Source organism: Eschrichtius robustus, chromosome 10 (assembly GCF_028021215.1).
Source record: "Eschrichtius robustus isolate mEscRob2 chromosome 10, mEscRob2.pri, whole genome shotgun sequence".
In the NCBI taxonomy this organism is placed as follows: domain Eukaryota; kingdom Metazoa; phylum Chordata; class Mammalia; order Artiodactyla; family Eschrichtiidae; genus Eschrichtius; species Eschrichtius robustus.
This window is the reverse complement of record NC_090833.1, coordinates 27,684,163-27,698,258: the sequence shown is the minus strand read 5'-3', so window position 1 is coordinate 27,698,258 and position 14,096 is coordinate 27,684,163. Positions and strand designations below refer to the sequence as shown.

Genomic DNA, 14,096 nt, shown 5'->3' with positions numbered 1-14,096 from the left:
CCATTTTCATTTCTAATTTTATTGATTTGAGTCCTCTCCCTCTTTTTCTTGATGAGTCTGGCTAATGATTTATCAATTTTGTTTATCTTCTCAAAGAACCAGCTTTTAGTTTTATTGATCTTTGCTATTGTTTTCGTTTCTATTTCATTTATTTCTGCTCTGATCTTTATGATTTCTTTCCTTCTGCTAACTTTGGGTTTTGTTTGTTCTTCTTTCTCTAGTTCCTTTAGGTGTAAGGTTAGATTGCTTATTTGAGATTTTTCTTGTTTCTTGAGGTAGGCTTGTATAGCTATAAACTTCCCTCTTAGAACTGCTTTTGCTGCATCTCATAGGTTTTGGATCGTCGTGTTTTCATTGTCATTTGTCTCTAGGTATTTTTTGATTTCCTCTTTGATTTCTTCAGTGATCTCTTGGTTATTTAGTAACGTATTGTTTAGCCTCCATGTGTTTGTGTTTTTTACGTTTTTTTCCCTGTAATTGATTTCTAATCTCATAGCATTGTGGTCAGAAAAGATGCTTGATATGATTTCAATTTTTTTTAATTTACTGAGGCTTGATTTGTGACCCAAGATGTGATCTATCCTGGAGAATGTTCCGTGCGCACTTAAGAAGAAAGTGTAATCTGCTGTTTTCGGATGGAATGTCCTATAAATATCAATTAAATCTATCTGGTCTATTGTGTCATTTAAAGCTTCTGTTTCCTTATTTATTTTCATTTTGGATGATCTGTCCATTGGTGTAAGTGAGGTGTTAAAGTCCCCCACTATTATTGTGTTACTGTCAATTTCCTCTTTTATAGCTGTTAGCAGTTGCCTTATGTATTGAGGTGCTCCTATGTTGGGTACATATATATTTATAATTGTTATATCTTCTTCTTGGATTGATCCCTTGATCATTATGTAGTGTCCTTCCTTGTCTCTTGTAACATTCTTTATTTATTTATTTTTTTAAGAAATTCACATTCTTTTATTTATTTATTTATTTATTTATGACTGTGTTGAGTCTTCGTCTCTGTGCGAGGGCTCTCTCTAGTTGCGGCAAGTGGGGACCACTCTTTATCGTGGTGCGCGGGCCTCCCACCATCGCGGCCTCTCTTGTTGCGGAGCACAGGCTCCAGATGCGCAGGCTCAGCAATTGTGGCTCACGGGCTTAGTTGCTCCGCGGCATGTGGGATCTTCCCCGACCAGGGCTCGAACCCGTGTCCCCCGCACTGGCAGGCAGACTCTCAACCACTGCGCCACCAGGGAAGCCCCACATTCTTTATTTTGAAGTCTATTTTATCTGATATGAGTATTGCTACTCCAGCTTTCTTTTGATTTCCATTTGCATGGAATATTTTTTTCCATCCCCTCACTTTCAGTGTGTATGTGTCCCTAGGTCTGAAGGGGTAATTATCGATATGTATTTTCCTATTACCATTTTCTTAATTGTTTTCATAGGTCCTTTTCTTCTCTTGTGTTTCCCACTTAGAGAAGTTCCTTTAGCATTTGTTGTAGAGCTGGTTTGGTGGTGCTGAATTCTCTTAGCTTTTTCTTGTCTGTATAGCTTTTGATTTCTCCTTCGAATCTGAATGAGATCCTTGCTGGGTAGGGTAATCTTGGTTGTAGGTTCTTCCCTTTCATCACTTTAATTATATCATACCACTCCCTTCAGGCTTGTAGAGTTTCTGCTGAGAAATCAGCTGTTAACCTTATGGGAGTTCCCTTGTATATTATTTGTCGTTTTTCCCTTGCTGCTTTTAATAATTTTTCTTTGTCTTTAATTTTTGCCAATTTGATTACTATGTGTCTTGGTGTGTTTCTCCTTGGGTTTATCCTGTCTGGGACTCGCTGCACTTCCTGGACTTGGGTGGCTATTTCCTTTCCCCCGTTAGGGAAGTATTTGACTATAATCTCTTCAAATATTTTCTCTGGTCCTTTCTCTCTCTCTTCTCCTTCTGGGACCCCTATAATGAGAATGTTGTTGCGTTTAATGTTGTTCCAGAGGTCTCTTAGGCTGTCTTCATTTCTTTTCATTCTTTTTTCTTTATTCTGTTCCGCAGCAGTGAATTCCACCATTCTGTCTTCCAGGTCACTTATCCGTTCTTCTGCCTCAGTTATTCTGCTATTGATTCCTTCTAGTGTAGTTTTCATTTCAGTTACTGTATTGTTCATCTCTGTTTGTTTGTTCTTTAATTCTTCTAGGTCTTTGTTAAACATTTCTTGCATCTTCTCGATCTTTGCCTCCGTTCTTTTTCCGAGGTCGTGGATCATCTTCACTATCATTATTCTGAACTGTTTTTCTGGAAGGTTGCCTATCTCCATTTCATTTAGTTGTTTTTCTGGAGTTTTATCTTGTTCCTTCATCTGGTACATAGCCCTCTGCCTTTTCATCTTGTCTGTCTTTCTGTGAATGTGGTTTTTGTTCCACAGGCCGCAGGATTGTAGTTCTTCTTGCTTCTGCTGTCTGCTGTCTGGTGGATGAGGCTATTTAAGAGGCTTGTGTAAGTTTCCTGATGGGAGGGACCTGTGGTGGGTAGAACTGACTGCTGCTCTGGTGGGCAGAGCTCAGTAAAACTTTAATCCTCTTGACTCTTGTTGGGTGGGGCTGGGTTCCCTCCCTCTTAGTTAGAACTGTAAGTTTTAGTTACAAAGTCCATATACGTTCCCTTCTAAGACTCAGGCATATTTCATGTTATGTTACTTATTCACATTTCCCAGAAAATGCCAATGCTGTTCTAGAATGCAATGTAAAAAAGAAGGAAAAAAGTCAGAGTGGTCAAAGAAAACATGGGGCAGCAGAAGCAGGTATGACTTAATAAAAGTATGTCAGCTGGGGACTCAGTACTACAAGGGACAGAAAGCCAACTCAGTCTGGCCTAAAAAAGAGCAAGAGTGAGAAGGGGCTGGGGGAGAGAGGAGAAGGGAGAGATTCTTAGCTATTTATTAGCTTCAATAACTAAGAAGTCCAGAATCTGGCTAGTTCCTAATCATGCAAACATTGTCACCCAATGCGAGTACCTGTTTCTCTCTCTGTTCTGACTCCCATTATGTTGGCAAAACAGCTATGGCAAATTCGTACCCTCACACCTTGGTGTCCAGCAAAATGAGAGAGCTGCTCTGTCAGGAGCACCTATGGAAGAGAAAGGAAACATCTTTTTTTTCCCCTGGAAGCCCCAGGGAACATCTTTTACTTTCATAGGCTCTGATTAGTTTATGTACCAATCCCTGAATCAGTCGTTGTAGGTAGAGTATGTTGATTGGCTTACATCAACCAAGGCCCACCCCAAGAGCTGGAGGTAGTGTCAGTCTCACTCAGACTCCAAGAGAATGGGGAAGGTCTGTTTTCTTAAAGGGGATTTAGGATCCTGCCCCAGGAGGGAGGGGTATAAGATCGGCAACAAACAGCAATCTATTGCAAGAACTATGAGATAAGACAGCATAGAAGAAAGTACCAAGGAGGAGGTGTTCCAGTTAAAGCAGCACAGCAGTCTGATGCCTTTATGTGTGTGTGTGTGTGTGTGTGTGTGTGTGTGTGTGTGTGTGTGTGTGTGTGTAGCTTTTAAAGCATCACTGAAGTGGTAATAATGCATCACTGATATGCATGGTAATGAACCCAAGATATCTAGGAAAGTTTAAATTATGGTTTGATTTACTAATATATGGAAGAAGTTAATGGATATTGGAAAGGTTTATGTGTGTTTTAGTAAATATCAATGTTTTTAAAGGACCTAAACTAGGCCAAATGAGAAGCTCTCATTACCATATCAGGTTTTTTTTTAATGTCTCATATTTCCTTGTGCTTAATCTAAATCTGTACCTCACCAAAGCCATGGGTTTAACTGTGAAATATTTTTACAAGCTATGCTTTAACTATGTTTGGTTTAAATCTTAAAGGTTACATTTACTGATGAAAAGTTGTTTTTGCTTTTGTCCAGAATGCATACACAGCCACGGCTATCAACAGCACCAACTTCTGCACCTCAGCGAAGGATGCCTTTGTCATTCTCGTGGAGAATGCTTTGCGAGTAGCTGCCATCAACACAGTGGGGGATTTCATGTTATTCCTAGGCAAGGTAATAAGACCAAGTATATTATCTGAGACAGACAGTAAATTTTTGCATATGCATATAGTTGCTCTTTAATTTCAAAAATATATGTAGCCCACAAAAAAACTAAAAGTCACATAATATAAAGCAAGCACTTACAAAACCCTTAATATGTGTCAGGCACTGTTCTAAGTACTTTTCATGTATTGTGCTCATTTAATCCTCATAATAAGTTTGTAAAGGAAGTACTATTATTATCTTCATGTTTCAGATGGCGAAACTGAGGCACGGAGCAGTTAAGTAATTTGCCCATTACATATTTTGAATTAAGAAACAGTCCGTGTAGTGATTAGGGGCAGTGCATCTGCAGCCTGACTGCCTGGATTTAAATCCTGGCCTGACTAGCTGTGTGACCTGAGGCAGGGTATATAACCACTCTGTGCCTCAGTTTGTCCATTTGTGAAATTGAGGTAATAATAGTGCCAAACCCCTAGAACTGTGAGGGTTAGACTGATTAATAACATGTAGGGTACCTAAGATAGTGCTTGACACATTGCAAGTTCTTGATGAATATTAGCAGTCATCGTTACTATATATAAACCCCTTAAAATAGAGATGTTAGGGAATGAGACCTAACTGTCCTCAAAAGTGTTTTTCTATTCTGTGCTATTAAAATCTGCAAAATATTAGATAACATAATAATTGAGGACTCACTTTATCTTTGTATCTATATTTCAAACCATAACATACTCAGAAAATTTGAAAAATTGAGTTAAGAAAACGGCACCACCACTATAACCTAATAACTTATTTTTATATTCCCTCCCAGTGTTTTTTCACAGGCTTATATTTCTATAGTATAACAATCCTGGTATACATAGCTATCTGTTCTGCTATTTTCACTTCATATTCTATCTATACATTTTTTGTATTACTTTGATAATCTTCATAATTACTCATTATCATGATGGCCACTATTACATCAGATGCTATTCTCTTACTGCTGAACACTTAAGTTACTCCAACCACTGTGCCTTTAAAATGTTTTTGAAAGGGAATTAAATATTTGATGTAGAAAGGCATTGATTAGCACTGTGTAACGTAGTTTTAAGTTCTCAGGCAATTGTCATCTAAAAAGAATTATAAAACCATACAGATAGTTATTTTGAAAATTTGTAATTAAACGTACATTATGACTCCTGGATTTGCTTTTGTCACGTTTTAACAGTAAGAGGAAATTTTTTATAGTAAAAATTGAATGAGTTAATTCATGTTAACGAATGAGTACAGGTCTGACCCTGTCACTAACCATTGCTATTATTTATGTGCTATGTGACTAACTCAGGAAGGCTTCAGATTTTTTGTTCATTTTTTATGTATTTATAATTGACCCCTACTGCTAAGAAAGATATGAAGCAACTTAAAATAAAAACATATATATATGCAGAGCAATTAAAATAAAAGAGAAATAAGAAGACATATAAAGAATAACGGAGAAAATTATACCAAGTGGCAACATTTGATCACGATGATGATTTTAGTAACTCTGATTGAGACACTTGCTGGGTACCAGGTACTGAGGGCAGTGCTTTATGTGAAGTGTTATATTTGGTCCTCCCCTGTAAGGAGACCTACTACTATTATCTTCATTTTACAGAAAAGGAAACCAAAGTTTAGAGAGCTAAGTAGGTTGTCCAAATTTAGAAAACTCGAATGTGGCAGAGCTGGAGTTCAGACTCAGATCTGTCTGACTTCAAAGTTTTTAATCACTATGTGCTATAATTGCCTCAACTGACATTAATTTTGTCCCTGGGCTTTTTTTTTTTTTTTTTTCCCCTAAAGCCTTTTGATTCTGATGATGGTAAACTACTGGAGATAATTCTAAATACAGCATTACTTATAGTAGTGACTAATTGTAAACAATCTACTGCCTAACAATAAAGGTTGGAAATAATAATCAACAGACTATTCACCTCTTAAACCCTGTTTTTTTATTTTATTTTTTTAACTTTTTAAATTTTTTTTGGCCACGCCGTGTGGCTTGTAGGATCTTAGTTTCCCAACCAGGGATTGAACCCGGGCTCATGGCAGTGAAAGCGCCAAGTCCTAACCACTGGACCACCAAGGAATTCCCTAAACCATGTTTTTTATTGAGTTTATAATGTGATAATGTGTATAATAAGTGGAAAAGCTGAGTAAAACTACTAGACCATCACAGAACCATTTAAAAATGTGTGTAAAAATGTGCATAAGAAAGAGAAAGAAAGTTAATATCTCAAAATGTTTTTAATAACGATTGCTTTGGGATATTGAAAATATGAGGGATTCCAAACACCTCTCCCCAGTTTATCATATAATGGTAAAGTTTCTATGATATGATAGAAACTTTGATAAAGTTGATAAACTTTATGATATGATAAAGTTTCTATATTAAGTATGCATTTCTCTTATAATGGAAAAATATATACATGATAAAATACAGTGTTTTAAAATTGGCTTTGAGTTTTTCAGCAACCTAACGACCTGTCAAAATTTTTTCTTTAGGTTTATCATAACCTTTTAGTCATTCAACAAATATTTATAGAGTACCTACTGGTAATGTACTAGGGGCTATTCTGGGTGCTGCTTATATACTAGTCAATAAAGAGAATTTAAAATCTGGTAGAAAAGGAAGTTTTGTATCCCTTTTTTCACTTCGTGTTATATTATGAGCATGTCTCATTTTATTAAAAATGGTTATATAGTTGTTGTATCATTTATTTAACAAAGCCTCCGGGATTTTTTTGTTTTTTTTACAGTTGAACTTTTCTCAATTTTTTACTATTATAAAGTGAAACTTTTGTATACCAGTTCTTGCCCACATTAATACTTATTTCCTGAGGCCAGAATCCTAGAAGTGGAGTTAATGAGTTCAAATACATAATAGGATTTTTGATACATATTTCCAAGTTGCTTTCCAGAAAAATATAATTTTGAATAACATAATATTTCTAATGTTGTAAAAAAAGACTTTTAAAACCATAAAAGGTAAACACTTTTTAAATTGAGAAATCAAAAAAGGAGAAAGATAAGAGGAAAAAAAAACTTCTGGGTTTCCAACATACTAAGATAAATTCTTGTTTTCCTTTTCCAAAAATATAGTTCTGATCACAGGATACAATAAATCTTTTAAAGAGTTTCTTTCATTACAATTAATGAAATTAATGTCTACTAGTATGCAGAAATAGTTTTTGATCAGATAGTTCAACTAGGTAGATCATAATAAACATTATGAAAGTGTCAGGAACAAACTACTAGTACATGGAACAACCTGGATGAATCTTGAGGGAATTATGCTGAGTGAAAAATGCCAATCCCAGAAGATTAAGTGCTGTATGATTCCATTTATATAACATTCTTGAAATGACAATATTTTATCAATAGAAATGGAGACCATATATGTGGTCACCCAGTTAGTGATAGGGGAGGGGGGAAGTAGGGATATCTATAAAAGGTTAAAGCGAAGGATGCTTGTGGTGATGGAAATGTTCTGTATCTTTGTCGTATCAGTACGAATATCTGGGTTGTGACTTTGTACTATAATTTTGCAAGGTGTTACCATTGAAGGGAACTGGGTAATGGGTACATGGAATCGTTCTGTTACTTTTTATAACTGCACGTGAATTCATAATCTCAAAATTTAAAATTTAATTTTCAAAACCTTGATTTTAGAAAGAAAACAAAAGACAGTGTCTTGTATTCCATTTCTATGAAGCCCCAATGATTTTATGGAATGGTAAATTAGATTTGGAAGAGACCTTAGCTCCTCTAGTTTAGTGGCTTGTGACCTATGATCATTGGCCTACAGGATCCTCAAAGATTAAGAATAGTGATTTAGAAGCTTTTTAAATATTTTTAAGTCTAATAGATATTGCATTTTAAGTCTAATAAATATTGCATACTGCATATTTATTGCCAATAAAACTATACCAAAAAAATCCCCCAAATCTTGTTTCTTTGCTTCTGTTTGAAATTATTTTACCTCTATTTGATAATACTTTTTATGACAATTAGATGTTCTAGCTGATAATTTAATCTGGCTTCAATTATTAAAAAAATATGAGTTATTTGTTGATGCTATTTTGTTGGTAAACAAAATCTTTCAAAATATGGGTTCAATGGGGGAAAAAGGCATCATAAATGCAAGATTTATGATGACCAAAAAAAAAAGAAAGAAAGAAGCTAAGTTTGCCAGTCACTATGTTAAATGCTTTCAGAATGCTTATTTTAACAATTACGAGATGTATGTCCTATTGTGTCTCTCTTAAAGATGGAAAAACAGTCTCAGAAAAGTTAAGTGAACTTGCTTAGAGTCACAAAACTAAGAAGGTCTAACTCTGATTCAGTCCTACATCTTTCTGACTCCAAAACCAGCATCCTTTTCTTCCTGCTTCTCACATCCTACTCTGTGTATGAATCTCTTCTACTGCATCACAAATAATTTATCCTTTATAACAAGAGTGTCTAAACCTTTAAAATCAAACATCCTATTACCAAAAAATAATTTGAGCACATTTCCCCAATATATTTACATTTATTTATTAATGACATATGTATAGCTTTCACTAATATATGCTTTATAAAGTGTAAAATTTTAAATGTATGAGAAATACAAATAGAAGTCCCAGGTGATTCTCTTGAACCTTCTCTTGGCTAGGTGTACTCTACCATGGAGATCAGTGATATAGAGCAGTACTCCTTATAGGCTGTGGACTTTCTAAGAATCACCCAGGGGTTCTTTTAAAGTGAATATTGCTGAGCTTCATATTAAATCCAACCAATCAGATTCTCTGGGAGCAGGACCCAGGAATCTGCATTATTCACAAACTCCCCAAGGGATTTCCAGCCCCTCTAATAGTTTGAGAACCACTAATGTATCTTCTGCTTGAATGAGTGCATGATACCCTTTCCTTATATTGGGGAGTAATTATTACATTTCTTTGACTTCTTAAGGTAAATGTCACTAGTTTTTGAAGTTGGTTCTCATGTGACAGTGTTCTACCTTAACAGTTTTTGTCTCAGCATCTACTTGTCTGAGCCACATCTTCTGCCTATAATTGACTTTAACATTTCAAATGTGGTTTAACTTTTAGTGGCATAGAGAGAGTGTAAAGCAGCTGAGTTCTCCCATAGGGTGGATGTAAAAACATTGAAGAAGAGTATAAGAAATACCTCATCCTAAAATTGAAACAGAAGAGTGAAAAAAAATGGACCTAATTAGCTATTTGTGGACATGACCCCAGAAAATAAGTCACTGTGAGAGAAGATTCATAGGTATATTGCCACAAAAAATGATGGGAGGGGAGCAGACCCAGATTTGCTCCCTAAAATCATCTGAGAGAGGGATCAATTTATAGCTTAACCAATATATCCTCTGATGCATTAAAATTCCTGGTTAAGATAATGGTGAGTGAGAGATGTTTTGGTGTTGATAAATAGTGGGGGAAAGGCAAAAGAAGAATTCTCAGTCTGCCTGTCCTCAGCACTGGGCAAGGAAAGGCTGCTGCGGTTCTAGAGAACTCTTTTCCTTTGTTATTTAAAGCTTGATGCTAGGCCAGGTAAAGGGCTGGGGAAGAGTGTGACTAGGATTCAGTGTAATCTGTTACGGTGATATATCAGTATCCAAGTATTTGCTGAATTTTTACCTGGAAAGAATACTGGTGTTGGCATCATAAGACCATTTTTTGAATGGTATCTGCTCTTTATTCTACTCTGTGGCCTTGGGCAGATCAGCTAGCCCCTCTAAGCATGTTTCCCAATCTATAAAATGAGGGTGATAATGCTTGCCATAAGGCATTCATAGAGTTATTGAAAAACTGAAATAAAAAGTATTAAAAGGAACACAGAAAATTTAAAGTGCTGCATGTACAGTGTTGAAGCATCAGAGTAGGTGGTTCTTGACAGTAAGCAAATGGCTATTTCTTTTCTTTTTACAGCATGAGTGTGTTTGGCAACCTCTTTCTCCACAAATAGTCCAAATCAACACTTCATGGCAAATCATATTAAATTTAGCACGTATTCTATGTGAAATAAAATATGAAACAAAGAAAAAGCTCTTAGAGATGTTTGTTGCAGCATTATTTATATCTGAAAACAATATGTCTCCAAGTATAGGAGAATGGTTAAATAAATTTTAAATCACCCATAAAATGTAAATATGTAGCTGAATACATATTTATGAAACATTTATGATGTATAAATATTAATGAAGAGCTTTTAATGATATGTTTATATACTACTATTTCATATATGTAAAAATGCTTAGAAAAAATACATAGCAATACCCTGCAATGTCAATAATTTTCTTCTGAGTGCTAACAGTGTGTATAATTTCTTTTCTAATATATGTAGACATTTACCTTAAAAATTGCCACAGATGCTAAATGAGTGAAGTCTTAGGAAACAAGCATAACATTTGGAAAACTTGATTATTTTTAGTGTCAACAAGGATGATATTTATGTTATGTGATATACATGTATATGGGTATTTATGGATTATGCTTTCTAATGTGAGGTGGCATGGACTCATGCAACCATCATTTATAAATGGTAAAGTCTGCAAATGATGAAGAAATCATGGTTTTCTGCAGGAGGTTATTAAACGTGATCTTTGTTCTCTCTGCTTCAGGTGCTGATAGTCTGCAGCACAGGTTTGGCTGGGATTATGCTGCTCAACTACCAGCAAGATTACACAGTATGGGTGCTGCCTCTGATCATCGTCTGCCTCTTTGCTTTCCTAGTCGCTCATTGCTTCCTGTCCATTTACGAAATGGTAGTGGATGTATTATTCTTGTGTTTTGCCATTGATACAAAATACAATGATGGGAGCCCAGGCAGAGAATTTTATATGGATAAAGTGCTGATGGTAAGTACCACAAATGCCCTCTACTGCTTTAAGGATAAAAATACTAATATAAATATTTTGTAGACCATTCTCTGTATTTAATTCCCATTATATGAAACTGAGTAATTCAGAATTAAACCTTCAGCACCCGTGAATGAGGTTAGTCTTGGGGAAATCAGGGAAGAAGATCCTCTTGGCATGAACGAGACCATTTCAAATCTACCTAGCTAGAGCAGTTTCCCATTAATAGTCCTGAGTTCACACTATTCCATACTGCTCTCTCCATCTCTCCAGTTAGATACACTTGAATAGACTTCTTTAGCCCTTGAACTGGAACATTGGACAACTGGTGTTCTAAATGCCTTTTCCTGAATCAGAGCTCGAAGACAAAAAGTTTTATTTCCCAGGTTGTAGTGCCTATCTGTATTTCTCCATCCACCACCTTTCCAAGTATTATTGCTGTCAGCCCTGTTAAAACTCATTATCCTAAGTATGCCAGGCCAAACTGAAGGAGTTTTGTAATGAATACAGATTATCAGACCCATGACTGGTAGATGGTATTGTTTTCCATTAGTCAGGATCTGAACCTTTACACAGATATTATATTCAGATTCTTTATAGTGACGTAGCCTCTGCAGCCTCCCTATATTAGAACCTCAATTAAATTTTTTAAAAAATTTAGAAACCATTCTAATATGGTTTAAATACTAGTATCAATGTCAAATGCTGCCCAATTAAAGATGTGTTTTAATAAAGCTGTAAAATATTCCTGTCTCAAGAATGGATAATATTTAAGATTAAACATTAGACCTTGAAATAACAAACCATCTTCCAGAAACATGGTTTATCCAGTTAAATCTAAAATAAGTGTGTTAATAAATAAGCTAGATTCTTTTTTTTTTTTTTCAATCTCGAAAATTCCAAGTGATTCAACTGACCTATTTGGTACTCATTATCTCTTTTACTAAGAACATTACCAGCTACATTTTGGACATTTTCATAATCTCAATTACAATCCTAACTGACTGTTTTCGTAATGGAATTTGACCTAGAAGCATCGCATCTCTCTTGTGATTAAGGCATTTAGGAGGAGAGGTTTGTTTTTGTTTTTTAAGCCGCTGAAGAAAAGCAGAGTAAAAAATATAGTTTTTATTATTTTAGTTTTCTCTATAAGAATGATGAGGTATTGAACGAGGAAGTGCTCCGTAAACTTTGACAGGAGAAAAATGTTTCCTTCAGGGCATAATCCCATTTTAACTACTTCTGTCCACTGGTTCTGGTTGTTACTCCCTGTCTTCCTGCTTTATGGAGTAATTTCAAGGCCAGATAGACTTTTTGTTTTCAAGTAGCTTATTTATGGCTTGGGTAAAAACAGTATACTATACTTAGTAGTATCAATGCTTTCTTTTACCTCCTAGGGTTATTTTAAAGAGGAGGCTTATAGAGTAAAATGTTGTTGCTTTTCCATTTAACCTTGATATGGAAGAAGTAACACAACAAATAAAACAATATTCTAAGTGTGGAAAGATAGTCTTTTCTAAAAAACAAAAGATATTTTCTCTTTCACATAGAACTAACATCTCTTTGAGCCTAAGTGAGACTGTCACAAGGAATGGTGGGAAAAAAGGTTTTATATCAACAGATTGCATCCCCACAAATTTAGCTGCTCTTGTGTGTGGTACCAAATATTACTTATTGCTGTGTTTTTAGGCCATCCGTTTACCATTACTGAGTCAAAAATGTAAATGTTCTTTAGAAATCATCTACCAACTGAAGTCTGAAAGGACCTAAGAATTTATGTAATTTGGTCCCTGTTTTGCAGGAGTTTGTGGAAAACAGTAGGAAAGCAATGAAAGAAGCTGGTAAGGGAGGTGTTGCAGATGCCAGAGAGCTGAAACCGATGGTAGGTGGAGATGAGGAGGTGGCCGCCCTCCAAGAATTTCACTTTCACTTCCTCTCTCTCTCTCTCTTCACTGACTGCACTTCTTCCGGAGAAGCTTTTGTGATCTGTGTCACGCAGGACGTGCTGCTCTTTCTGTTTGTGTGTTTACCCATCACTTGGATGGCAGAATTCTTGTCACAACTGAGACCACCTTCTGTAAAAGTAAGCTGAAAGGAACAGTGTTCATGGCGGGGCAGGGGATATTTTTGTCCCTGAGGTGAACTTGGCAGTTTCCATTTTTTTCTTTTTAACTGTCAGTGTTTAGTTTTCATGGGACTGAACATTTGGTTGTGCACTTGAACTGACGGTTTGATACTTATTTTAGAAGTGATGATAGCAATTCCTTTCAACTTGCTGAAATTCATATTCCCCCCTTCCTTTAATATTGGTTTGTTTATGTTGCTGTCTTTTCCCCTTTGCTGACTTTTTCTTCTGTTGCCTGGATTGTACTTTCTTTGTTTCTTAAGCTATTTTTCAGTAGCAAACAAGGCTATTTCCATCAACACCCACATTCCCACTCAATAAGACAATCTGGTCTTCTCCAGCCTCAGCTTAATTGTGAGAAAGATAAATTACCTCTGGTCAGTGATATATATAACCACTCTCCTTTCATTTGATAAAAGCAACTTAAAGTTAACCAGTGTAAGAAAATCCTGAGTAGCTTTTCCCATATATGCTCTTACCACTGCATAACGACAGATGTCTTTAGCTATATTGGTCTAATTACTGCTTGTATTACAAGTGTATTATTCTTAAATAGCATGTTTATTTCAGAATATTATATAATTGCCTACATCCTTAAACACTTAATTTTAAAACAATGTGCCTTCTATTTGCATATAATGTCCAAAAAAAGGAGAGGTGAGGACTCTCTTTTCTTTCTCCTTTATACTTTAATAAATGGTTTGATTTGTAGGTGTCCAACTTAAGAAATATGTAGTATAAAACAAGCCCATTTAAGTATGTAAGAATAAAGGAAATGGCTTCATTGCAGGGGTGGGGGGGGTGGTATATGTACATGCAAAATAACTGCATATTCAACCTACATTAAAGCCTCAACAGAATGTTTGGATATAAACTCTTCTCTGTAACCCCATCCAGTGCCTGTTTTGGTGTTGCTCTTAATAGCACTGATGATGATAAAGTCAAAACTTCAGTGTTTATATTCCCAAGGCACAGATCACTCTAATCATAAGTAAGAGCATGTAGAATGGCCATGTAACTCTTATTTTTAAGTGTGCATC

At 35.6% G+C, this 14,096-nt stretch overlaps 1 protein-coding gene across 3 annotated transcripts in view; it reads left to right on the top strand.

Moving 5' to 3' along the window:
* SLC44A1 (solute carrier family 44 member 1) overlaps window positions 1–14,096 on the top strand; it is a 214,737-nt gene that overhangs the window by 141,921 nt on the left and 58,720 nt on the right. For 2 of the 3 annotated variants that reach the window (XM_068552739.1, XM_068552738.1), the window contains exons 13-15: window positions 3,917–4,054; window positions 10,695–10,931; window positions 12,733–12,813. In XM_068552739.1, the coding sequence (XP_068408840.1) occupies window positions 3,917–4,054; window positions 10,695–10,931; window positions 12,733–12,813 (456 nt within the window). Of the gene's footprint in view, window positions 1–3,916; window positions 4,055–10,694; window positions 10,932–12,732; window positions 13,024–14,096 lie in introns of those variants that run through there. The other variant, XM_068552737.1, reaches the window with a different exon arrangement.